At 39.0% G+C, this 27631-nt stretch overlaps 1 protein-coding gene across 5 annotated transcripts; it reads right to left on the reverse strand.

Moving 5' to 3' along the window:
* On the reverse strand, positions 1–27217 carry b3glctb (beta 3-glucosyltransferase b). 5 transcript variants are annotated; one of them, XR_003221901.1, is made up of 17 exons: positions 26689–27215; positions 24149–24186; positions 24030–24057; positions 23624–23733; positions 14624–14700; positions 14404–14515; positions 14022–14158; positions 13344–13407; positions 12554–12670; positions 11774–11843; positions 8493–8606; positions 4859–4958; positions 2666–2785; positions 1748–1892; positions 690–840; positions 272–372; positions 1–157 (listed from the first exon to the last, which is right to left on the reverse strand). XR_003221901.1 is itself a non-coding variant. In XM_025910825.1 (17 exons), exons 2-16 carry the CDS (start codon positions 24297–24299, stop codon positions 706–708), a joined length of 1389 nt encoding a protein of 462 aa, XP_025766610.1. In that variant the 5' UTR covers positions 24300–24389; positions 26689–26840; the 3' UTR covers positions 1–372; positions 690–705. The 5 variants fall into 5 exon arrangements, 4 of the variants coding, with proteins under 4 accessions (XP_025766610.1, XP_019219271.1, XP_025766611.1 ...); XM_025910825.1 differs by adding an exon at positions 24278–24389 and having other exon boundaries at positions 1–372; positions 26689–26840; XM_019363726.2 differs by having other exon boundaries at positions 1–372.
* Between the last annotated feature and the right edge of the window lie 414 nt (positions 27218–27631).

Raw genomic sequence — 27631 nt, forward strand, 5'->3', positions numbered from 1 at the left:
AGGATTACATTCTTGGAGAAGTTTTTTTTTTATAACTAATTACTATTTTCAAGTAACTTGACCAACACTGCTTGTGACCTATTAATATTTTGTTTGTTTACTTTGTCTTACTCTGAGTCCTAATTCTGCAAAATATCACATTTTGGGCAAATTCCTCCTATAAAAAAAACGTACAGTGAAAAACAGAAGTCAACATCAAGCAATGATGAGCCGGCCCTTTTCTAAAGAAGAAAAGGAAGAGACTCAGAATTTGGTTCAATCCACGTCTTACAAGAAGGCAGCAGCAGGGAGAATTTCATGGTTTGATCCAGGAGTTGAAGCTGTATCATCACCACTTTCGTACATTTCGAGCTCTTTTTGGCAGAGTTGAGACTGCGGAGGCAGAGAAATCATTTCAATGAGCTGAATGACCCAGAGCAGTGACGAGCTTTGTGTCTGAGGTAAAATAGTATTATTTTACTCCTTGTGTATTCAGGACCAGTGTGTGTAATGAGCTACGGAGCGTTTGTCGCCAAATGCAGCGGTGTAATTTTTCAGATCTGTTTATTCAGATCTGACAAATCTACACACCAATGTCAAAACAAATGTGGCAAATTCCCCACATTATCTGGATGTTACAGCAACCTTAACAGTGGTTACTGTTTTTTTTTCTTTGAAAAGTTGAATTCTTGTCCGCGATATATACTTACTGCATAAACACAATTTCTACAGTTCATCTCGTGGTCGTGTGTCCTGCAGCCAGTATCTGTAGACAGCCACGGGATCTACATTCCAGTGCTTGTGGAAGGAGATGGCGTGCTGCGTGGAGATCATTTCCTCGGAGTAGTCATCTGGTCGGGCCTGGAATATCAAGGACAAGCGGTTTGTCTGTCTGTGCGTGTGCCCCGCCCGCCTATCCACAGAACAAGGATATCTGTATTATCTCAAAGAGCCAGCAGTAAACACATATTCATAAGATAAACTAGAATTAACAGGCAGAAAACACAAGAATAAAATTGAAAAAGCCCCACCAGGTTAATTACAAAGCTGCAAGCTTCTGGGACAAAATGATTAATGTCTCAATTATTTTTCTATGTGGCAAACAGATTGTTTCTCTCGAGTTGCGAGGTTCAGCACTCTGTTAGGAAAGCAGAAACACATGGCATTCTCTGTGTCTCTCTAACTGACCTTCATTTAAACAAGGCAAACAGGAAGCGAGCATCACGCAGAGCATCATCTGGTCCTAAGTTTAATGTCTCCGTTAACACTTGGGGCAATTTGGTCTCATTTAAGTGGCGTCTCTGTGCATTTAATCAAGGTGTGAGTGGCTTCGCAAAAGCAAGAAAACAAAGACAGAAATGGTTTGAAAGGCTTTTCTTCTATTCCCCTACCCACACGTCTTAAACTATAGCACTTTGGATTTATTTTTACTAAACAGCCTAATTTTAAATCCCTTGGTGCTACAGTAAATGAAAACATTACAAGAAATTTTAAGTTCATAAGCAGCTGATAGTTTCTATGAGAAAGCTCTTAAAAGAACGATTCCTATTTAATTCAAGCAAATATTTAGTGTTTAATTAAAACTTCATGCTTTACATCTGTCACACGTTTTCTGTGTTCAGCTGACCTGCTTAAACAGACCAAATTAATTTATGCATTGTTTGTTTCCCAGGAAGTTTTACAACTCTCATAAATACAATAAAAACAACGTCATCTAGAGAGCTGTTCACCGTGACAAGAACACGTGCATGTGTGCGTTGCTCTCTACCTGGTGGAATAGTGGACTGTGTGTAATGGGAACACCGAGGGTAGTGAAGCACCTGCCCAGCACCATGTCATCAGGAGCATCATCGCTGTAGCAACCACAACTACTGGAAAGCAGCCTGGACACCGCCGTCCTGCTGAGCACCATCCTTCACACACACACACACACACACACACACACACACACACACACACACACACACACACACACACACACACACACACACACACACACACACACACACACACACACACACACACACACACGGTGTTCAGTGTGTAAAAACAAGGAAACTAAATGCACGAGTTACTGTTAGATTCCTGTAGCGCTCCCTCTGTTGTATGTATACATTAACCCCTCCAAAAACTATTTTTATTTTAGACATCAGTTAAAGATTTTCAACAAGAACACATGTGCGAAAAACCTTTGACTGGATTACATGATGCACTGAAGAACGTGGTTGTATTATTATCAGTTTTTAATTCAAAGCTGGCATGAAATCTGCAAGGAAAGCTGAAGGTTTTGGGACAAACCCCGTGTAAGAAGCATAGAGTTTGTATTGCAACATTTATTTTTGCTTTATTACAACACTGCTAAATCCTCACACAGCCTAACAGCTTTAACTCCCCTTTACTATGGTCTGGCTCTTTTAATGCAAACTGAGCCGAAAGTTAATGGAGACCTACAATGTAACAGAAAGAAATTACTGGTTCCAGCTAATATGGGCCTTGATGTCTGTATTGCCATGCCTTGCTTGTATCTGATGCTAGCTATGTAATAGCTAAGGTACAACTATTGCCTCTAAGGTTAAATAAAGATAAATCATTAATGTTCAAATTTTCACACAAGGTTTTGCATGTTTTGGCTCAACAATCATTAGCACCGACAACCCAAAAATATCATCTGACCCAACAGCCTCACCCTCCTCCTCCGGTGGTGTAGCTGTATCCCTTCTGGATCAAGCCATAGCCATATCTTTCCCCCAGGCTCACTGCTTCCTTTGGGTTATAGCAACGCAGCAACTGTCTCAACCGGGGTAAACTGTTGGTGGACCAAGAGACAGAAAGTTTGCATAGCATGCATAGTACCTACAGGCCTACAATAGACCAGTAAGTAAAGTAAAAACATCGGGATGAGTGAGTATAGAGTTATTCAGTTCAAGTCACTTCAGGGCACTTTATTGCTGTAAAATAAAGATCCTAAAATAATACAAAAGTATTGTATTATACAATATTAATTTTTAAATAAATAATATTATTTAAAAAATGTCTAATTGTTGAGGCAGTCATGGTTAGGTCAAAGTGTGACTTTTAAAACCTGGTGCTCCACATAAGACACCAGAATCTGCAGTATTTCAAAACACAGATTTAAATATATTGTTAAAAAAAAGTTTCATTTTGTCCAATTAAAATATTGCATTGTTGCATATAAGCCAAATAATGTAACCCAGTGCAGTCAGTGAGTATAACTATGAAAGTAATTTATAGGAGTTACAAATAATCTAGTTTATTTTAATTTACTGGTAACAGTGTGTCACGGTCCTGGGTCGTTTGACCCTGTGTTTTGAGTTTATATATATTTTGATGGTTTCTGGTTTATGTTTGAGTTCATTTAGTTATCTTAAGCTCCTAGGTTGCCCAGTTATAGTTCGTTGTTTATTAGATTCCCCTTGTCTTCCCCCCTCGCCCTTCATGTGTTTCAGTAATGTTGTTGTCTCTCGTCTCCTCCTCTTGTTTACATGTTTCCCCCTTGTGACCCGTTCCATCTGTCACATGTTTCCCCCCAGCCATTACGTTCTGTTTGTGCTTAGTTATGTCCATGTCTCATCTCCAGTCCCTTTTTCCCTCTGTATGTTTTTACGGTGTCCGTGTTCCTCGTCAGTCCGTCACGTTAAGTCCATATCTTAGTCTGTCATGTGTTTCATGTCTGCGTGTTCTATGTCGTCAGGCTCGCATTGCCATTTCTGCGTCCTGTTATGTTTCCTGTTTTATTTTGAAGAGGTCAGCTGTGTTCCACGTGTGTTTCCTTTCTCCTCATCTGCCTCGTATGTGTTTATGTAGTCTCCTGTCATGCATTCATTGTCAGGTTGTTTCAAGCCATGTTTCCAGGTTTCATGTATTCATGTCCTGGTTTGTTCATGTCAGAGTTTTTCATGTCCTATTTTAGTTTACCCAGTTTAGGTTAATGTTTAGTTTTGCATCGGTTTGCCTTGCCCTTTGTCTGTACCTTTTCATCAGCCTTATTAAACACCTCGCCTTCTGTTAAATCAAATTACGTTCCACGCTCCATTGTGTCTGCGTTTGGGTCCACTATTCAAACTCCACACAGTCTGTTTCAGCCAGATTGTGACATCGTGGAAGTTTAATCTTTGCAAAGTAACAACATTATGATATAAGGATAGACTGAAAAGCAGCAACCCAAACAGAAATGTTTTCTACGCTACAGTCTACATATACACTATAAACAGAAAAAAGTACTGGGCCAGTTTTTTGCTCATGCCAGAGGATGTTTGGAGCTCTGCAGTTATTGAGTCAGCAGAGTGCTGGAGACCGCAGCGTTCGATGAGTCTGCGCTGTAACTTTACGTGGTTTCTGCTACTTCACGGCTGAACTGCTGTGGTTCCTGATTACTCCCATTTAGCAATAATAGTATTTACAGTTCATTGTGGATTACCTAAGAGGCAAGAAATGTTCCACATTGACTTCTTTCAACGCTGGCATCCTATTTTAAGGCGTGATGCTCAAATCCAGTGGGCATGGCTACGTGCTTCAGTTTATACACCAGTGTAAATGATACTAAAAACAGTTGAATTGAAACATTAAAAGGTGTGGCCATATGTTCAGGATAGAAGGATAGACAGGAGTAGCATTGGGGACTTTTTTGCAAAACTTCACTACAATACTTCCTTTTTTTTGCATTTCATATTTAATGTGCAGATTAGAATGAAAAAGTACATTATAAACCTTTTTATAAACAACTTTCATGATTACAGTTACTGGCTGACTGGCTGTAGCTTTATTTTATTTATAACATTGTATTGTGTTACATCAATGTGTGGTTAAACTATTCATTTTTGTGTGTGTTAAATAAAGAGAAAAACATTTTCCAGCTTACCTGATGAGAGTATCATCATCAACGATGAGCAGCCAGTCGGCTTTCGGCACAGCTTTGCTTAAAAACCGCCTCAAGATGGCAAACGTCTTCCCACAGTGTCCTTTAGGGGAATAAAATATACAGAAGAAAATGTGAAAAAGATTAAAAATCACATTCAATAACAGCTCGAGCTGATTTAATTTTGTTGATAATCACGTCAAGGTCACGACATTTTGGGGAGCTGTCCTCTCTTAGTGCACTTGTTAATGTTGTGTTTCAGTAAAATGGAAGAAAATGTTTACAAAATGATAAACAATGGGGAGAACAACACTTTACTAGAAGAGAAAAAGGAAGAATGAGCAAAAGCAACTGCATGTGTGAAATGACAAAGTAGAGCCAAGAAAAGGTTGTGGACAAAGTGTAAGAGGAGAAAGCATAAATATGAGGAATAGATGGATGTGCAACTCCCTTCCATGTGAATGGACTTCAAGTAAAGCACAAAGGGGCATCTCAGACAAGAGTGATATCATTAGAGAGATAAAACTGGCGTCTGTGCCTTTTTCACAGAAGCTCTGTTTAGTATTTTTTGCTCGAGCGCCTATTATGACAAAGATTAGGTGACATACACACTTCTTTTCACCGCTAACAGGCAGTTAACTGATTAAATCAGACTGTCTTTTGATTTGTCTGTTCATACACTGACTGTGGTGCACTTCAAACGTGTGAGGACAGGAAATATGGAGCTCGACACTTCAGTCCTCAGGAAAGGAGCTATTATATCCTGTGATTAGCCAGCTGTACAGAGGTGAGTCAAGGACCAAGAGCTTTAAATTCTCCTTCTAGTTCTTCTTCATTAACTTTAACACTTGCAGCTTTTATGCCAGCAGCTCAGGGCAACATTGTGCTCCATTATTCCCAAATGTGTTCCGTTTTTCAGTGAGCATGATCAAACGACACTTGCATAAATGCTGATATAAAGGAGGCACAATGTTAGCCAGATTTCTCAGCATAAATAATCCTAAACATAAAGTGCATTTTGGGCTTATCGCCAACTCAGCCTTTCTTATAGTCATGTAGCTAGTTTGGTGATGACTTTAATAATGCATATTTTGGAGTGTCTCCACAATCTGACAACTCTTCCCTCCAATTTTAAGCTACAAATGATCTTCATCTGACCTCTGACAGTGGACACATCTCTGTGCTTTTGCTGTTAGACCTCAGTGCAGCATTCAATACCAATGACCACAATATGTGACTACAGAGATTAGAACACAACACAGATTCATAGCTATCTGATAGATTCCAATGTGTCCATGTAAACAGGGAGTTTACCTAAAACCCAAAAGCCAGATCCGTACACTATATTGCTATTATATTTGCTTGTCTGCTGTCACATGCATATGAACTTGACATCCCATTCTTAATCCATAGGGTTTACTATGATGCCGGCTCACCCTTTGCAGATATAACCGCTTTAACTCTACTGGGAAGGCTTTTTGCAAAGTTTAAGAGTTTGTTTATTGGACTTTTAGTGATCTACAGTTGTGTTCAGCAGTCCAACATGACTAACCAGATTAATCAGTGTTTTTGGTATAAATCATATTATTACATGTCAAATAATTTACCAGTAGATGTAGTAGAGTCAGAGAGACCAACAGACCCAACATTCATGACATGAATGCACCTGAGTCTGTGTAATTGAATAATTAAGTGAAAGGGGCGTGTTCAAAATAATAGCAGTGTGGAGTCCAATCAGTGAGGTCATTCATTATGTGAAGAAACAGGTGTCATTCACGTGGAACTTATTTAAGGATGAAGCCAGCACGTGTTGTACATGCAATTCTCTCTGAAAACCTGAGAAAGATGGGTTGTGCCAAAATGATAGGCTGCTCAGCTAAAATGATCTCCAATGCTTTAAATGGAAAGCCAAACCAGAGAGACGTGGAAGAAAACGGAAGACTACAATTCGAATGGATCGAACAATAGCCAGAATGGTAAAGACTCAGCCAGTGATCAGCTCTAGGAAGATCAGAGACGGTCTGAAGTTACCTGTGAATACTGTGGCAATTAGAAGATGCTTGTGTGAGGCTAATCTATCGGCAAGAAGCCCCCGCAAAGTCCCACTGATAAAAAAAAAGATGTGCTGAAGAGGAAACATTTTGCCAAAGAACATATCGACTGGCCTAAAGAGAAATGGGGAAACATTTTGTGGACTGATGAAAGTAAGATTTTTTGGGGGGGTCCAAGGGCCACAGACAGTTTGTCAGACGACCCCCAAACACTGAATTCAAGCCACAGTACACTCTGAAGACTGTGAAGCATGGTGGTGCAAGCATCATAATACGGGGTTGTTTCTCTTACTATGGCGTCGGGCCTATTTATCGCATACCAGGGATCATGGATCAATTTGCTTATATCAAAATAGTTGAAGAGGTAATGCTGCCTTATGCTGAAGAGGAAATGCCCTTGAAATGGGTGTTTCAACAAGACAACAACCCCAAACACGCCAGTAAGCGAGCAGCATCTTGGTTCAAAAAATTAAGGTTATGGAGTGTCCAGCCCAATCCCCGGACCTTAATCCAATAGAAAACTTGTGGGTTGACATCAAAAATGCTGTTTCTGAGGCAAAACCAAGAAATGCAGAGGAACTGTGGAAGGTTCTGAAATCATCCTGGGCTGGCTTACCTCTTTAAAGGTGCCAGAAGATGGTCGACTCCATGCAGCACAGATGTGAAGCAGTTCTTGAAAACAGTGATTATACAACTAAATATTAATGATTCACAGGAATGCTAAATCTTAATGTTTTTTCAGTTTATTGAGTGCATATTTGAGTTTGTAGTAAAAAAAGGCAGACACTGCTATTTTTTAAACAGCCCAATATCATGTTTTCCTTTATTTTGTGTAAAGTAATTGAAATATTGATACTTTTTTCTTCATGTTTTGATGTAAAATATAATGTGCTCCCAATGAATGGAAATAAAAAATATTTTACGGATTTTGAGCTTCAGTCATATTTTAAAACATACTGCTATTACTTTGAACACAACTGTAAGGCTTGGATGCAGCTGCCATGGAAACCCATGCTATAAAGCTCTCTATGCACTGTTCTTGAGTTAATCTGAAGTTTGGAGGTCTGTGGTGATTGTTTCTGCAGAAAGTTGGTGACCTCAGCTCACTATGCGCCTCAGTATCCACTGACCCCGCTCTGTGGCTTTACAGTCTAACACTTCATGGCTGAGTTGTTGTTCCCAGTCACTTCCACTTTGTTATTATACCACTAACAGTAGACTGTGGCCATGGAAGAGACTGGATCACCTGAATTCAGTCATTTGGATGGGTTAATGAAAAGATGGCATAAGCTTGGCCTTCATTAACACTTTGAAGTTCTTGGGAGTAACTTTTGACCAGGAAATGCCCTTCAGTGAGCACACTGTATAAATGTGTTTTTCCTTCCTGCCCTTACCAAGTGCTTGCTCTCATAGGGCATCACCTGATTGTTGGGGTTTCGTTCTAATATTATAGGCTCTTTACCTTACAATATAAACCTCCTTGAGGTGACTGTTTTGAATTGATGCTGTATGAATAAAATGTAATTGAATATTCTGGTCTGTATCCAGCAGTTATCAGTAAAAATTGCTGCTGCTGATGAACTTACCCCTCTCAGTATTGGGCACTCCCAAACTGATGGTTGGTATGGAAGCATCAGTAACATCGCTATAATACTCTAAAAACCCAGCATCTTTCTCCCAGGTTGCCTTCACCACTGGTACTGTGGAAATGAATGGGGAAAGATAACTGAACCTGCAGCAACATTAAGCCTTCACCACTGAGCTGTAGACACATACATACATATATATACAGTAGCTATGACTAGTGAAGCACTGATTGATGGCAGGCAAAGCTTCTATTTAATTAATAATCTATAAATTAAAGTCTTTAGTCTTTAGTCATGACACATAAAAGGTACAAAGTGATAACTACAAATTAAAGCATAAACTTAAAAGTGATCCATGGTAAGTGGGACTCATCTTACCTTAATTTATTCTGAAACACATCCACTAATTATTTACTTGTACAGAGCACACTCAACCTTAAAAACACACAGCAGTGTTTTGGATAATTGCACAAATTATTACAAATCCAAAACTTGCATATTTTTAAATTGCATTAAACAGGATTCAGTGACAATCACATCAGACCTGTAAAGTGAAAAACCTCCATTTTAACTTTCATAAACCTTTCTCTTACTCTTGATCTAAAAAACATCTATATACTTAAAGGATCAATAAAACTTTAACACTAAAATACAAGTGCAAGTAACCTGACTTCAAACTTGCTTAAAGTTTAGAAATATATTGTTATATCTGAGTTGCATTGTTATTATTCCTGTATGTCGAAATCACTTGTTTTTAAAATGATCACAGTGGACAAAATGTTGTAAAAGTATAATTATTAAAGGCAATGAAGTACAGTCATTAAAAAAAAGTATTCCTTCTTTTAATTTTAATGTTTTACACCTCAGAACACGATGAAAAAAATAATCCGATCTCTGCCTGGTCTCAAAATTAATGAAAGAGAACCTCGGACGAATAAGACATAAACACAAAAACTAAACTAAAAGAAAAACTATGCGCAAATCGTGATTCTATGGCTTGTAGAACCACTTTTAGTAACTATCATTTAAATTTTGCTGTATGACTTTGCAAGATTCTTAGATCGTTGTGGGTGATTTTTGCTCCACTCTGTTCCCACTTATTTAATTTTCAGGCAGTTAAACTTTATTTGTTGGACAGAACATCTGACTCTAGAGTGTTTGGGTAAACAGAGAAGTTCACTGTCAGCTGAATGGGCCTAATTTATAACCAGTGCATACACACAAACCTGTGCGTAAACCATGTGTGTAAACATTTCACACAAAAAAGATCAGTGATTCATCAATTTACTGGTTACCTGAAACCGTTCGTACTTTGCGAGCCACATATTACCACAGCGATATTCAGCCAGAGCAGGGGTTTTTTTTCCTCCTTTATTTACTTGTTTGTTTAAATTGGTCATAACTCCTGTGGAAATGCACCTATTCTGTGGATTCCTGCGCTTCCTTCTCAGACACTATTATTTAAGTTTCCTCAGGAAACTTTCTCATGTTTTTTTTTACCTTAGTTTGGCAAGCCAGTCTCTTTACTTACACCTCAATCTCTATTGTCTTGATGCATGCTCAATCATCCAGGTGAGTAAATTCTAAAAGGTTGATTTGTAGTTGATGACGTAGCGTTTGAAGTGGGAGAAACGTTTCGTCACTCATCCAAGTGACTTCTTTTTTCATTCAGTGGGCTGGTTTCAGTTATTGTGCAAATGTACTGTTTATAAGATTGGGGAAACCTGCAGTCAGCTGAGACTGAAGAAGTCACTTGAACGAGTGACTAAACGTTTCTCCCACTGAAATCGCTACGTCCAGATGAACAGAATCAACCTTTTGGGACTCAATCTCTATTACATGGTGTTAAGCATACGATATGCAGATTGCGGGCGACAAACAGAAGCCTGTGGATTTAAAATAATCTGATTTGGTAACACGTGCAGTGCGGTAAGAACAAAATTAGCCATTGCATACATGTAATTAATCTGTTAGTGAATCTTCATGCAAACACATTTCTTGTGAACAACGTAAGAGTACGAACAACTCCATGCATATTAATGAATGAAGCCTACTGTTCTATAAGTCTTGTGGTCTGTTCACCTCCACGGGACAAGACCCAGCAGTTCATCTGCATCTAAAGGACAAAGGTCACTCTTTCGAGGGTGCCAACGTTCACATTTTGGACAGAGAGGACAGATGGTTTGAAAGAGGAGTGAAAGAAGCCATTTACGTCCACTGTGAGTGACCATCTTTGAACAGAGGCGGTGCTTTACGACACCAGCTGTCTGCCATCTATAATCCAGTTTTGAGATTCCTTCCCAGACGCCTTAACGCCCACTCACATCCTGGGCCATCTGACCTCAGGAAATCACATGATAGGGTGGGGCCAGGTTTCACAATGAGCTCACCCGAAACCCTGGCTGATTAGGACCCCCACCCGCTTTCACACCTTGGCTCATGTGATTAGGTAGAGGATCAGCAGGGGGTCCTTTGTCCCTCTTTGGGGGAGGAACTCCCACTGGGTTTAAATCTGGGACTCCCCACCAATTGACCCTTAGAACTAAGGAAGCTTCTCGGATGAGAGGTGAAACGTCTTCAAGCAACTCAAAGAAGTCCAGACGCTTTTCTTTCCAAGCTCCTTAGTCTGTTCAGATGCCACTTTGCAACCCTAAGTCATAGCACCTTCATAGCACCATGTTCTTTTTAGAGAAAAAACAGCCTCCTCCTGGCAATTCCTCACAAGCCATACTTGTTAAATGGTAAAGTTAAGAGCAGTACAATTATAAAAAGACTGAACATGTTAACTGAAGCCTGCCTCTGTTCTGCTTTTATAGAGTCGCTCATACTTCAGTTAATCAAGCGCATTTGATTATCAGCACTTTACCCTTTAAATTTGATGGAAGCATTAAATAAATAAAGGATAAATACATAAAGACACAGAGAGCGACATGTAAAACCAACAAAAGACCAGATGTTTTCTTTAGTTTCACTGATATGTAAATCCTTAAAATTGAAACACAATGTGCTTTTTTTACATGACAATTCGTTGACAGGCACATTTACGCCAGAGGTATATTTAAGTACACTTATACTTTAAGGTACTTTCTATTATTTGAGATAGCTAGAGCTGTAGCTAGAAGATATATTTTAGATAACCAAAGATATTGAATGTTAAAGACTTATAATTTAGATTAACAAATTTTGAGTTAGCATCGACTTACTGAAATGATGGATCTTGATACCTACTTACAGCGCTGCAGAACAAAGTATTTTTAATTTGTCCGAAATTGTACACACACCTCGATCTGAGTGGAACTTTTGGCAAGTTTTCACAGCAACAAATACATCATTCTTCGACACTGGATCCCCCCTAAAATAAGAGAGAAAAAAGTGTCTGCATTCATTGGAAGAAGAAAGCACTGTAGTCATCAATAGGTAGAAAAATGTGTTTCAGAATATGTGCTTCATATCAGCAATACATGTAATGTCTACATAGTATTGCATATGCTCGACTCGCCTTATGTTTCAGATGTATAAAAATCATCTAGCAGAGATTTATACTCGATCTGTTCAAATTGTTTTTAAAGCATTCAGTGCAGGTAGCTGTGCACTTGATTTCCATTGAACCTTCAGATTAAATCAGCTCACTTGCTCACAGAACTTCCCGTACAGCAGACTTTGGCAGTGGTATAAAGGGCTGACTTCAGTCTAACTAATATGGACAGTTCAGCTGTAATTTGTTGTGACTTAAAGTGATGGATTACTGCACACTGGAAAAAAGTCTAACACGTTTAGCCAGTTTTTCCTGTGCTCATATTCGACAATTTAAACTAAATAAGAGGAATATCTCAAGATTTCATTGAGTTTGGTGAGTAAACAATGAACGTTACGTATTATTTCCAAGATGTTAGTGATAATAAAACACAGTCTTGCCGCATACGTGAGTCAAAAATAACTATTGTTGACTTCAGGTAGCTGTCATAACAGATTTGGTTTTACACCAAAGTTCACACAAAATGAGAAGAACTGAAATGCAAGTTATATCTAGAATAACTAGACAGAGTGAAGCTGTTACATACGCAGTCGGGCAGGTAGGTTGTAAACGTGGTAGCACAGCCGTCTCTCGGCTCTGTGCAAAACTCTGGAACTGCTGTCAGCTTTGGGCCATGTCCTTCCTCCCAAATAAACAAAGCAATCTAGAAAAAGAGAACATGCATGAAGACAAATTCAAAGGTTAAAGCGTTTAGCCACTATATTCAAATTAGTAACGGTAAACTTGACAAAAAAGTAAAAAGGCGTGAAAAAAAATGTTAAATAAGGAAACAGTAAAGATAAATTCCAGTCTGGTCTCAGATATTAACAACAGCTAATCCAGGTCCTTTAAACTTGAAAAATGTTTTTACGTCCACTACTTTCTGTGTCAGCATTATTTGGTCTGACCTGGAAGATTGTGGCATTGTGTTAACACACACCTGAATGCTAAGAGTAGCAAACTACCAAAACTTCTGCTTTTTTAGAGGCGCTCAAACTTGCTGATGATTTTAAAATAAAGTGCATTTCATTAGCTGCACCTGGTTGCTACTTACCCTCTTAATTCCTATGGAAGCAGTAAGGGTGCACTTAAGTTTTTCACAGGACTGTAAATGCTAACTGCTCCAGTGATGCGTTGAAAAATAATGAACGATCTACCAAAGCTGCAGACTGAAAGCTACGGGGAGGAAATGCTGTTTTAATGTACTTTAGCTCAGCTTGTAGACTGAAAGACACTGATGTCATTTTTCACAGAAGTTGTAAAAACACAAAGTTGAAATGAACCAGTTTTTGTTTTGTTATAATTGATTTAAAAGCTCCAAGAAAGTGACAAAGTACCTCGTGCTTCAGGTCGATTGTAAAATCTGACTTAAGATTCTCAGACTGTATCCGCTCTGTGAGTCTGAAACACATGAAGGTTGAAGAAAGAAGGTGACAAAGCACAGATGAAACGGGCAGTTTCCCATATTGTATAATGAAATTAACAACAATGAGTGAAAGTTACTCAGTTATTATTTTGCAGGAAAGCAGCCAATCAGAAGTCAAGCTTGAAAGGTAGGTGGTTTTAAAGGTAGAAAGAGACAGTGGACAAAGTAAGGACCTGCACCAAGGCCTAATATAAAATATATAAGATTTATTTTAAACTGTGAGTGAAGCAACACTGCACTAGTAACACATTGGGCACTGCAAAGTTTATGTACAGGTAATGGTTAAGATTGCAGCTGATGACGATTTGCTCAGTGGGACAGAAATAAGTGCTGCATTAAAAGTTATTCTGGGAACATTTCTTTTTCAAAAGATTTATTTTTTGCATTTTTAGTGGCACCTTTTCTTTTCAGTTTTTTGTTACTGTAAACTGTCTCCCTCACTCTTGTAGGTCCTTATTTTTAATGGGCTGAATTTAGCTTAGTCTTAACAGTTAACAGATGTCTTATTAGAAAGCTTATAAAGGTCTGCTAAATGTGTAAAAGAAGAGAGGAGAGCAACACAGGGATTCACTTTAATCTTCATGCTCACCTCTTGAGCAGCGGCGCACTGAGAGCCCAGCCTGCTGCGGTGTCAGGGTAACCGAAGGAACTGGGGTCCTCAGAGAAGGCATAGTGGTGAATGATGGAGGCCTCGTTGTCACGGAGACGCTTACCCAAAAACCACTCCTGTATTGCAAAAAACTCACCATCTGGGCGCTGCTGTCTATAGCGCCACTGATCATCATTTTATGCATAGCAATCGAGTGCACAATCACTACGGTTATTGAGGTGCTTTTGTGTGTGTGTATGTGTGTGAGAGAGAGAGTGTGTGTGTGTGTGTGTGTGTGTGTGTATGTGTGTGTGAGAGAGAGAGAGAGAGAGAGTGAGAGTGTGTGTGTGTGTGTGTGTGTGTGTGTGTGTGTGTGTCTCACCTCTTGAGCTGGATATCTGTTGAGGACCTCCAGCAGAGCAGACAGTGTGACTTCGGTTTCCTCCTCTATGAAGAACAACCAGGAAGCTGAATGTCCATATTTGGCAAAGAGCCTGAGAAGATCGACAACTTAACAACGCAAAACCATTAAGGTTAAATGAACTGGCACGTAACTTAATTTTAACAAGTTACTCATCTTCATTTGAGTGCTCAACACTCACCGAGGAAGTGCGGGGAGGATACTCCAGTCCCCTTCATACTGTGACAACTCATGGAGAAGAACAACCACTGGAACTCCCTGCATGATACAAAACAGCTGAATCATCCTGCAGTCACATGAAAAACACAGTGCTGATCCCCTACAGAAGCATTTTAATGATTCATTTATGATGATTTCAATTTCTCTGCATAAGCATCTGTGCATGTGTTTGCCTGAGTATTTGTTATGTCCCCACTATGTCCCATAGTTTACTAGTACAGACAGTACCAATACATCATTTAGCATATTTCACATACATATGATGACCGTAGTCTTAAAACAGACAAACACACAAAACACCAGAACTACAAAGGTGTTAATAAATGTAAATGTGGACTAAATCTCTATTTTAAACAACTAAACTTTAATGAATGCAGATTTAAATCATTTGAGAACAATACGTTGAAGCCCATTGCTTTGTTATATTATCTATCATTATTCTTTAAAACATAGTGATTCATCAGTATTGTATGTCAACTTCAAACTTATGTTACAAAATGGATATTTCAACTTTTTATTTATTTATTGTAAAAGGTCTAGAGACCTACCCTGCAGTTCTGTTGGAGTCCACCAGGGGGATGAAGTCCACTATAAATTAAATTTGTTTTTGGATGTTTCTCTGATATATTTACCTTAAATGTTATTTTTTGAGTTTTTTACTGAGTTCATGATTTGGTTTTCTTTTGTGTCTCATTTGTTTCTTACTTTGGCTCTTTTGTAATGTTTTTAAGATTCCTATTTTTCCTTTGTCATCATCATATCCTCCAGCAGTCTGTTTGTATTCTACGTTCTTCTTCTCTGGTTGAGTCCATGTGTCTTATCTTTTGTTATCCCTTTCTGTTTCCAGAGCCGTGTCCTTGTGTCGGTCTGGTCTCTCTGCGTCCTGCGTCTGTATTTGTGTCAAGCTGGTGTTTCTGTTCCCACGTTCTGTTTCTTCTTCTTTTATTCTGGTGTCTGTTCTTCTTGTATCTTGTGCCTAATTCTACTTCCTCTGTCTTGTCATCTGTAATTAGTCCCAGCTGGGCTCTCGCCTGTTGCCACGCCTCTCATTATCCTGTGTTTATCTTGCTAATTTTGAGTTTTTTGCATTTTGCGCACAGTTTTCATAACCTCAGTAATAAAGCTGCCTTTTATTTTATCCCTCATTCCCGAGTCCTGCCTGCCAAAATGTTTCATGACATTAAAATACATCAGTGACCTCCTGACCCAGTATGAACCTTCCAGATCCCTCAGGTCATCTGGATCCGGTCTGTTATCAGTCCCCAGAGTCAGAACCAGACACGGAGAAGCTGCATTCAGCTTTTATGCTCCTTATATCTGGAACAAACTCCCAGAAAGCCTCAGATCAGCTGAAACACTCAGTTTATTTAAATCCAGGTTGAAGACTCACCTATTCTCAGCTGCATTTGAATAAAGCACCAAATCCACACTTAAGTTTAAATTTCAAAACCTACTTTTTAACTACTGATTTTATCTACTGTTTTGATATTTGATTTTATATACTGTTTTTTTTGTTTGTTTGTTTGCTTGTTTTAATCAAACTTAAATCATGCTTTTTATTTGTTTTCGTTTTTAATGTCTCTGTAAAGCACTTTGAATCACCTTGTTGTTGAATTGTGCTATATAAATAAACTTGCCTTGCCTTAAAATGTAACTCAAATTCCACCATCTGGGAACACAGACATCTGAAATATGACAAGAGGCACAACTTGACCTGAAGAGAGGTAACAGCAAGTTCCATTTATAGGTTTTGACAGGATTTCGAGTGTAATAAAATGGCTTTCCATAAGTGTTTAGGACATCCCAGTCACTTTATGGGATTTGCCATTTTTATTCCATGCTTCAAAAGAGCCATAGTAGAGAATTTGGGGGAGCTACCATGTGATATCAGTCAATTTCAACAACCAGAACAAGCTGCTTCTTATTCAAATTCATAAACTGGTTCTGGTTTTGATTTTACTGAACTCCCAACATCTGTTGTAGCTTTGGTAGAGTGCCATCAAGAGTACATTATGTAGTAAATCCTTAAGTATTTAATCTGCGTCCATTTTTCAAATAAAAAAAAAGTTAGTATGGTTTCAATTAAAATCAGACATATAATCAACACTTTATTTCTGATAATTAAAACAATTTTTAGACAAAAAATGCTTTTTTCTCCCTAAAAATCATTACTTCAGTAACTTTGTTTCCTGAACTCTTCTTCACTGAGAACTATCTTGCAGACACCCTCTAATTGAACTGCAGCAGGTTTCAGTATAATGGGATTTGTGCTACTTCATATAGAGCTAGAGCTGGGCGATAAAACGATAACGATATGTATTGCGAAATAACTTTTTCTCGATAGAAAAATTAAACTATTGTGATAGGCCTCATCTCTCTTGTCCTCTTAAAAAAAAAAAAAAAAAAAGAACAGCCAATCCAAATTAAGTAGCGCAGAGCCGAACCAATCACAGCCGCAGCGTCACGTCACGTGACTTGTTACGTACAGCACAAGCGCCAAGGCGCACATGTGTATTTGTTTTTGCAGCTGTGCAGCCCAGGTAATGAAGGAAATGAGTTTGTCGACTAGAGAAAAATCAACCAAGAGCGTGAGCGAAGGTTACCGAAGAAAAAACAGATGATGGTTCCAATGCCGGAGAGCTTATCGAACGGAAGGGCCACAGAAGTTCCGTAGTGTGAAGTTATTTCGGCTATTTCAAGTCTGACAAAAAACAGAGTAGCGCGCACTGTAAATTGTGCCAAAAGCAAGTCTGGAAATACAATAAAGCGGTGCATGCTCAATCTCTGACTGAAAGCGCTAATTCGTCATTCGGCTTTTGTCAGACTAAAGTCACTGTTAAAACTGTTTGAAAAGCTAAGCTATACAACAAGGAGAGATTGAGAATTTCCTTTTAGTTCTCAGTTTATTTGATATTGACAAAAGTTAGTCAATTTTGTCTGTTCTTCTGTAAAACAAACTAAGATTTATATATAGAATTAATATTTTGTTTCTAAGTGGAATTGACAATTTAGTAGTCTGTTTTGTTTGTTCTATTTTGAAACTTAAACGCTTTAGCGGCTGCCTTTTGTGTAGTTTGCAATATTTGCCTTTATTTATCTGAAACTGAAGTCTCATGTTCCTTAAGTACATCTGCCCTGTTGAACTTATTATGGGAAATAAATATTTTAATTAAAACAAGCTGCTAATTATTTCACATTTTACTTATGAAAACGGCACATTTAAATCTTACAAATATGGTTATTTGGCTTATATCGTGAAATATATCGTTATCGCCTGAAATGAAAAAAACATATCGTGATATGAAAAAATCTTATATCGCCCAGCTCTACACAGAGCCTATAGTCTGTGCGATTACAAGCTCAGAATGAGACTAGAAAATAGAGGACTCGTACAGTCATAAGTCTTTTCCATGTAGCTATTTAAATTGGTTGTAAAGAAGCAATTGGGAGGAATAACTGATGTATGGACCAATCAACTGAAGTGAAAGCCGGTGCAGAGATTAAGCCCCTCGTTACATTGCATATGTTGTTACAGAACCAGGAGACTAAAAGGCCTTTAACTGTCTGGCAGCAAGAGAGGTGTGCAAGCCTGAAATATTACAGTTACGTCAAGTGTGCAAATTGATTTATGCGAGTAGAACCGCTGCTACAAAACATGACCTATGACCAAAATAAAATGCTTCACTCTGGTGTAAATTTATGTTCGACCACACAGATGTTCTTTGCCAGTATATTGAATAAAGCCATTATCTGATGTTCCATTTACAAAGCTTGGTTTGATGATTCCCTCTCTCCTTTATTTTGTACAATCATACAACGCTGGCTTCAGACTGAAAGAGCATGTGACAGCGCTAACCACCTCCTCATTTCACTCTTGACTAAAAAAGGACACAACACTTTTCCAAAACTGTTATAAAGGTCACTCAGACATGTTGCTCTACGTACAAGCGGGCTGTGTGTTTTAGTAAAGAACTCTCTCACTCGTAAGTTGAAGCGCTGTTTTCTGGTGAATTAAAACCTGAGATGCTGTTGATGATATTTTAGTGACATTGTGACCACCGCCATTAATTACTGCAGGAAAAAAGCCTGCAAGAGAGTTAAACAACAAGCTGGCAGGACATCAGAGTCAGCATTTAAACCATGCCGTCAGTGAAAATCAACATCAGCAGAAAAGTCACCTTAAACAAGGATTACGCAACCACTTTAATTTAAGGTCTTTATGCTGCAACAAGCATCAAATCAAAAGCTTTCAGTTCCAATCACACCCTTCCAGCTTTGTGAAGAAATGACATTATATCCATGAAAATCCATCAGATTAACAAGATTCCTACAAGCATGGTGTTGCACCCATATCCGTCAAACAGGGAACCCAGACACAAGTCTCAATTCCAACACTTTCACTGAACCTTAGACGAAACATTATAGAAATGCACAAAGCTTGAAAAGCCTTTCTAAGGACCTGTGTGTTCTCCCACCTACGAAAAGAAACTGTCTACAAAAGGGAGACGTTTTGTAGACAGCACATGAAGACAAAGTTGGAGCGAATAGGTAGAGCTAGTTTGGACCTGTGCAGCTGAGGGATAGCGCATATATACTTGACAAACTCATTATAGATGGAGGTGCCAAGCAGGAGGAAAAGAGGAAAGCTAGAAAGAAGATTCACTGATGTAGTGAACGAGGACAGAGATAGAGACTTTATTAATGCCACACTGAGAAAATTCACTCGTTACAGCAGCACAAAGGGCAAACGTCTTACAGCCAATTTAGAATCACCAATCAACCTGGGAGGAAACCAGAGTACCAGGAGCGAGGGAAAGGATAACATGTTTAAATGTTACATAGAACGGCTCCAGCCAATCACAATGCTGAAACTCAGAAGGCTCTTGCTCACAACTGCACCACTATTTTGTCAAAAACTAAAAGTAAAAGTAAAACATATTTTTCTGGCGTTTTTTAAACATTGATTTCATTAGTAGCTCACCAACACACCAACATTCATCGCCCTTTTCTATTTTATGCCTTCACTACAGTTTTCGATCACCACCTGCTCTTTAAAAAAAGGGTGAAAGTGACTCAAGATTTTACAATTTAGCTTTAGAAATCTTTTCACAGAGCCCCTGCTGCTTGAATTTTTTGCCACTTCTTGCAATCAGGCAGTTTTTCCTCAATTTAAACTGCAGGTGAAGAGAAAACATCAGACTCATATTTCACAGTACCAATTCATCTCAAAGGAAAATAAACATCTACATCTACTGCATCACATCCATAAACCTGTCATCTCATTTCACTGGTAACAAATTACTTTTGAGACACCCTGCAGGCAGGTACTATTAAACACTTACTGCATGAAAACAGTGAGCCTGGCTTCCTTCAGAGGCTCTGTGGAAAGGAGGACATCTATTGGTGCCAGCTTAATACCACAACAAAGCATAAATCAGTTTTAAAATTTGTTGACACCTAATAAAAGCTAAAGTACTTAAAGGATTGCTGTTCTGTCCTGCTGACACAGTAAAGTGCAATCATAAAACAGGCATAAGAATCAGCCATAAAAATCCACCATAGAAACTAAAGTAGCTCACTTATGGGCTTTAAACTAAGCAAGCGTGGAGGTGGTTTTATGTTTTGTCCATTAACATCAGCGATGCTTATCGATACAAAAACAAACTGAGAAATAAATTGTATTCTAATTAGACAAAATTCACCCAGTAAAGCTTTAAAATTATGGTGTAAAGAGTAAATGAACCATTGGATTTAATGACCGCCTATGGCAGCAATAACCTCCAAATAGTGTTTCAATTATCTGCGGATTAGACCTGCACGATGCTCAGGAGGACTGTTGCGTGTTGCAGAACTGCTTAAGCTCAGCCATAATGGGATCAGTACATCAGCATCTGCAGTTGAATGAGGTCTGTGTGTGTGTTTAGGTTTACTTTGTTTGGAGTAATTGTCCACCTGAATCACCCAGGCCCAGAAACAGCAAAGCAGCCCTAAATGATGATGCTCTCTCCGCTGTACTGCATCAATGTGACGGTGTTTTCATGCTGGTATGCTGGCGTCTCTTTATGCCATATACAGTAATGTGTTTTTTCCACCTTATCTGCCTTTTTAGTTAAAATACACTATTGCAATTTTTAATTAGAGGTTCACCTGAAGAGTTTCAAGACAAGTTTATGTAAGAACCTGCCCCCAAATTTCAAAACAACCATCTAACTAGGAGGAAATTCTTGTAATCTTTTAAATTGACTTGAGTAATAGTTCTCCAGCTTTTCTTTCTTTGGACATTGGCTGCTTTTTCACACATTTGTACCTGACCATTTTCACAGGACACATTCAAGCATAAAAAAGCACCCAAGTGAAGGGATGTAACAGTTTTGTGTCTATACATAACAAACAACTTAGCAAAACAATTTGATCCATCCACTGTTTACTGAAGCCTCTACAGAAATGGTCTGTGGAAGGGTGGCTGCCAAGAAGCCATTCTTAAAGAAGGGAAACAGGGAGAAAAGGCTGAGGTGTGCCAAATTACGCAAGAGCTGACCTGAAAATCAGTGGCAACAGATCTGATGGGGTGATGAATCCAAATTTGAAAATCCCTTAATTAATTAATTAGGTTAATGATTTAATGAATCACCAAACATCCAAAGAACAGCTTTCTATGTCCTTTAAGAAGCCTGGAGAACTATTCCTGTAGACCAGCGGTCCCCAACCTTTTTTGCGCCACGGACCGGTTTAATGTAAGACAATATTTTCACGGACCGGCCTTTAAGGTGTCGCGGATAAATACAACAAAATAAAATGATACGACCAAGACAAAAACTGTGGTATTTTGTAAATTTATCAATAATAAGCTAATTCACTGTGTAATTGTGTAACTCTATTAGCAGCGTCCTCCTGAAATGCGCCAACAACATTGAGAGTAACGTCCTCCTCTCTGCTTCTTAATTCTCTCTGGTTGCTATGGTAACGTGTAATATATCTTTCAAAATAAGACTACAAAATGGGAAAAGACCCAGGGAAACCGAGCTACCAATAAAAACCCTGAAAACGATAAATTTCACACCCGAGCCTCAACTCTCGCGGCCCGGTACCAAACGACCCACGGACCGGTACTGGTCCGTGGCCCGGGGGTTGGGGACCGCTGCTGTAGACTACTTAAAGAAATTACAAGAAAGCTTGGCTAAGAGAGTTCAGGCTGGAGCTTTTTTAGCCTATCTTGATGTCTGGCAGCTTTTGCAATCAGAATCAGGATCTAAATGGACTGTTGTGCCAAACATATTTGCTTTTCCAAGATGAGCTCTGGAGTCTTTAGGCTCCTCTTGTTTGTGTTTGTGTTTTCTTTCTTTCTTTATTCATTTCTATTATTATTCACATGAGAACATGTCTAATACAGCATTGCCAGGGTTGACAGGCACAAGAAAAAGAGAAAGACAAAAAGGGAGGGGAAATACATGAAATGAAAAGGATAAGAGGACAGAGCACAAGTGAAAAAGCGCGATGGGCCTCCAAGTGCTGCACCTGTAAGAAAAAACATACAAAAAAAGTAGCACCTGGATGGATGGATACACAAACCAACAATTTTGGTAATAACGGCCCCCTCAGACAGAAAAAGACCCAGGAGACCCAGGCATCTGCTGCTCCCCCAGAGTACTGAAGACCCGAGACCACATCTCGATGATAACTGTGTGCACATAGCAGCATAAGAAGGAAGTGGGCCCCATATGGAGCCCTTCGAACCAAAGAGCAAGACCCCCAGAGACCCAGAGACGACAGGCAGCCCACGCCACCAAAGACAAGAACAGGGCCTCAGATACCTGAGAACCGCCCAACTCCCAGCAGAGCCCCCAACTGCACTGAAGAGGCCACCCTGGACCACAACCTCCAAAGGAGCGGGCTAACAAGTACGCCAAAACATCAAGCCATGCACCCTGGAACCAAAAGTACCCACATCCTGGGGAGGGGCAAGGCCACCCTCCTCAACCATGTCCCACAGGGGCCAAGGGTCACCCAGGCTGAGCCATACATAAACACACCTACACATGTACACAGACACACACAGAACACTCACAAACACACGCACACTAATGACACAAGGACACACACCAATCACTATCAACCCCCCTGTGAACAGATGTGACCCCGAACCAATCAGGCTGTGTTAAAGAATAAAAATGGTCATACCAAATATTGACTTTCAAGCTCATTAGAATCATAAAAACTCTGTTTTTGACTTATCTACTGTATCTCCATGTATGTTTGCACATGTTTCAATAAATCACTTGTAGAGAAATGTAAGCATAAGAAAAAAACATCTTGGCTATCAAACTCATTCTGCACTGGGAAGATGGTTGATACAGGATGATGGCACAGAGATTCATTTCCCTCTGAAGTCGGCTGCTGTTGTTTTTCAGTAACACCAGGAAGTTAGTTCCTTTAGAATATGAGCCAAGAGCCCAAAAAACTGAAGAAAGCCACAACATCTGATACCAGCTCAAGATGGCTGATGGTTAATGAGACCTTTTGTAACGGCAGATAGCCTTTGTCTTCACTGCCCCTCTGAGACACTCATCCAAGAGGCTTCTTCTGTAGTTCTAAAACCTGCAGAAACCTCTTGGATGAGCAGTGACATCTTCAGAACTTAAAGAAGTCCAGTCGTCTTCTTTTTAATCTTCTAAGAGGCTCCAATCAAAGCGAGCACTCTGATCATCACACTGTCATGAGTAGAGCCTGCTTGTAGCTCCTCATTACTTCACCTTATGATTGCAAATAACTTCAAATGGTTACCTTCCTTTATTCATTACTACTGTAAATGAATTCATATAAACAATTATAGCAGATTTTTATAACATAAGAAGAATGTTGATATTTTCTCATGGAGACTATACTCAGCGTGCCTTCTGTACAATACATGTATGAGCGTGTACAGGAAAATAGGAAGATCATAACAAAGCATGGTAGATGTTACCTGCCCAAGTCGGGCTGCCTGCTGCAGAATCTCCACTTTCCTTTGACCACTGCGACGGGCGTGGTAGGAGTTCCTCTGGCTCTGGATCCCTATCACTACATCCTCCAGCTCTGTGAAAAGACATGCATGGAATATGTATCCTGATGAATGGTTAGGAAAACAAAGAGGAAGCGCTAATCTGATCCTTTCATGTTCGAATTTAAACTCATCTACAATATTTCAAAGTACGCTCTTAGCCCTCCTCAAATTAGATTTCATTATTTAATGAGTTTCTCATTCCTGTGAAGATTTCAGGCCACAAGTTAAAAAAAGAGTGATATGACAGACACATTATTATAACATGTGCTACAGAACGTGTTTATTTTCCAAATAGTTGTACAAAATGTTAGATCACCCCCTCGCTCACCGACAGAGTGTTTCCTGTGCTCTGCTGCCTGTGGACAGTCAGAGAGATTCACATGAACACATTGCTGAGGCATGTGGCGAAGCATTAATTACAACAAGAAACTAAAAAGCAGCACTTACATTATCAGGCCCTGTGTGTTTGTCTCCAGCAAAGACGTCTTGGTATGGAAAGAAAAGAAAACTGAGCAATTATTTGTGAGCAGACAAAAAATATCTGTTTTGATTTTTCAGTTTAAATCAAACCAGTACCTACACTCAATGGCCACTTCATTAGGTGCACCTGTTCAACTGTTTATCAGCATAAATATCCAGTCAGCAAGTCATGTCAGAGGTCAGAGGAGAAGGGCCAGACTGCTTTGAGCTGATAGAAAGGTAACAATAACTTACGTAACCTGTTACTATCGAGGTAAAGAGCTTTTCTGAACACACAACATGTTGAACCTTGAAGCAGACGGGCGGCAGCAGCAGAAGACCGCACCGGGTGACACTATCCGGTTGTTCAGTGATGACGTGACGAATCCTACTTCCGGGCCTAAAGTAGTCTGCGTTTAATATGCCTTTTGTGTTGTTAACATGGTTAATGTTTTGTATTTTCTTCTATTTAATCTCAAAAAGCTCCTAAAACAGTCAGCGATCACTGTTGACCTCCCTCGGCTTTTATTACCGCTAATCATTTATTTAAGCTCAGTTTTTAAAACCTTACGATGTAACTACAGCACAGCCTATGCAGCAGTATATGAATGACTAACCTCGTATTGTGGATGGATTATCTCACTTGTTCTCCTGGCTGAAGTTTAGTCCTTTTACAGCATCCTGCCATGCGATTACATTTGTTCCTGACCACCGAGAACACTCACGTTAACTTTTATCGAGTGGAAAAAAAGTTAGCTTGTTTATATTATGCTAACATAGCTGTGTCGCTAGCGGTCACGTAGCACATCATTATATACCAGCTAGCCAAACTTCAGTAACCCTACAAACGTCACTGCTGTTTAGTTTTCTGTCTTCATTTATGTTGGAAGTGATAGCAGAGCTGTACGTTTGAATTTGTTTCCAAAACCCCGCAGTCAGGACATGCTATATTGTATTTAGATAGAAGCTAGCGAGCTAACTTCCTGCTAACTTCTAATGCCGTTAAATGTCATAAATTCCATTTTCATGGATGCCTGGATGTTAAACTCAATTGTTACACCTGGTAGAGCAGAACACTGATGATTTTATTAAAGATGAAAGACTTTAGACAGTTTTTCAACTCTCAGTAATGCCACAGTGATCGTTTGATATATGGACCTGCAGCGGAGTTTAGGCCCAGACACGGCCAGTGACGTCAGACTGAACAACCGGATTGTCAGCTAAGAACAAGAAACTGAGGCTCCAATTAAACAGGTTCACTAAAACTAGACAAGAGAAGATTAGAAAACTGTTGCCTAGTTTGACAGGTCTTGATTTTTACTGTGACATTTGGATGGTAGGGGCAGAATTTGTCACAAACGTACAAGAAAGCATGGATCCATTCTGTTTTCAATACTGTCGTTGAAGTGGGTTGACGCTTTGAGCTCTTTCTCGTGACATTGTGCACTGCCGCCACTCAAAAAAATCCTGTACAATATCACAAGGACTGTGCGATGGATGTGTGTATATAATCTAATTTCTGTGTGTGCAACTTCTAATATACTTTAACTTAGATTTTAAATTCAAATTATAATATTCTTTTATTTATTTTTTTTGTTTCATGAAGAATTTTTTTTATGGAACTTGATTAAGTTTTTGCTTGATATATCTCAACTGCATGCGCCACAAAAAATAAAGGCATTCTACTTTACTCTATTCTATATTTTTTTTAACAAAAGGAAGTCCCAAATCATCTCTCTTCTGACTCTTAACTTAACAAAACTTTCAAATATCTTGAAGATTATTACACCATCCAACCCATCACAGGTATATTGCTATGTATACCAGAGGTCTGCAACATTTGCTGACCCAAAAAGACCCATTTTGAGTCATAATAAAACAAATTTGAGCCCATTAATAAAGGTGTTGGGCAATATTAAGTATAAATTAGTATATCAACATTGTAAATGATTAAACTCTAGTACTCACTAAATGCAGTGGTTGTTTTGTTTTTTTTTTGTTTTTTGGCTCTTTAACTGTGCACTTTCTTTTCAATAGTTGTATACAACTAAACTAAAACGACTTATTTATTTATTTCTTTATCTGATAACAAAAGAGAACAATTATAAAGTGTAGAAATTATCAGCATTTATCAGCCTACTTTTTTAAGACACCTTCAGCTACATTTGCAGCCCCCCACGCTTCAGCACACCTGTCAGCAACCACAGCGGACGATAATGATAGCTGCGCATTAGTACCATTTCCTCTTTTGATTTTAAAAATAAAACCACGCACTATAGCGCTCACTTTCTTTACAAAGAAAAAAACAGAACAAATGTCATTATGACTTTACGTTAAAATGTGACAAGGTTAAAAAAATGACATTGGTTCATAATTTTTAATGCAGAGTTAAACAACGTTATATTTCACTAACTTCAAAGAACAACTTAAAGTCACTTCCGGCTGCTGACGCAGTGTGTCCAGCTTTGTGTAGCGGGTAAGCTAACTGCACCCCTGCCTCGGATCTGCAGACATTTTACTTCACTTACCGAGACAAATGAGAAGCACAGCGACCAGTCTGCATCCGTAAAACACATCACGGTTTGACATGGCTCCTAGTGCTACTGGTTCAATCACCGTGTTTCCATGGCGAACTGGAGAAATCGGTTTGCTACATCTCTCTACCGGAGGCGTGAGCTTTCATGTAGTGCGAGTTAGTGCGGAGCTGTAGCGACCTCTAGCGGACAGCAAATGAGTAGTTTGGTTTTCGAAGTCTGGTATTGGATCGGTTTGTTACAGAAACGGGATATAAATCATATAAATCATTTTCTCTGGTCACAGTAAATAGGAATTCAACCCAAATTTTTGTACTATTTATGCCATTAAAGGTATCTTCTAGATTCACGAAAAAAAGTTATGCCCTCCTTCAATCTAAGATTTACTTAAGAAAAAAAAATCAGCAGGTTTTAAAATGAGGTAAATACACATTCAGATTAACAACTCCAGATGTTATATTACACTGTATTATTATTGTTATTGTTGTTGTTATTATTATTATCATTCATGTGGAAAATATTCAAGAAATTTAGCAGTCTTCTCAGGAGTAGACAACCCAGCCAATTCCCCCCAAGGTGAATGAAAGGAAAGGAAACTGCAAGGAAACCATGATATACACCTCTGACTCTACAGGCCTCAGTTAGCATGTTAAATATTAAAGTTCATGACAGTACAGTTAAGAAAAGACTGAACAGGTATGGCTTGTTTGGAAGTGCTATCAGGAAAAAGTCTCTTATCTCGCTCTAAAAGAAAAGAACATGGCAGCACAGCTTAGATTTGCAAAGATGCATCTGAACAATTCACAGGATCTCTGGAATAATGTTAGACAAGCCAAAGTGGAGATGTGTGGCCATAATGGACAGCACCTCGTTTGGAAAAAACAAACAAACACAGCATATCAGCACAAACCTCATACCAACTGTGAGCACGTTGGTG

The sequence above is a fragment of the Oreochromis niloticus genome, linkage group LG10 (assembly GCF_001858045.2).
Source record: "Oreochromis niloticus isolate F11D_XX linkage group LG10, O_niloticus_UMD_NMBU, whole genome shotgun sequence".
NCBI classification, from domain to species: Eukaryota; Metazoa; Chordata; class Actinopteri; order Cichliformes; family Cichlidae; genus Oreochromis; species Oreochromis niloticus.

Bases quoted from the DNA above. Each gene is read 5' to 3' on its own strand.
- b3glctb (XM_019363726.2), bottom strand. From the start codon at position 26,749: ATGTCAAACCGTGATGTGTTTTACGGATGCAGACTGGTCGCTGTGCTT. The intron at 24,187-26,688 runs GTAAGTGAAGTA...TTCCATACCAAG, and splicing joins TGTGCTTCTCATTTGTCTCG to ACGTCTTTGCTGGAGACAAA. The intron at 841-1,747 runs GTAGAGAGCAAC...TTGATATTCCAG, and splicing joins ACAGTCCACTATTCCACCAG to GCCCGACCAGATGACTACTC.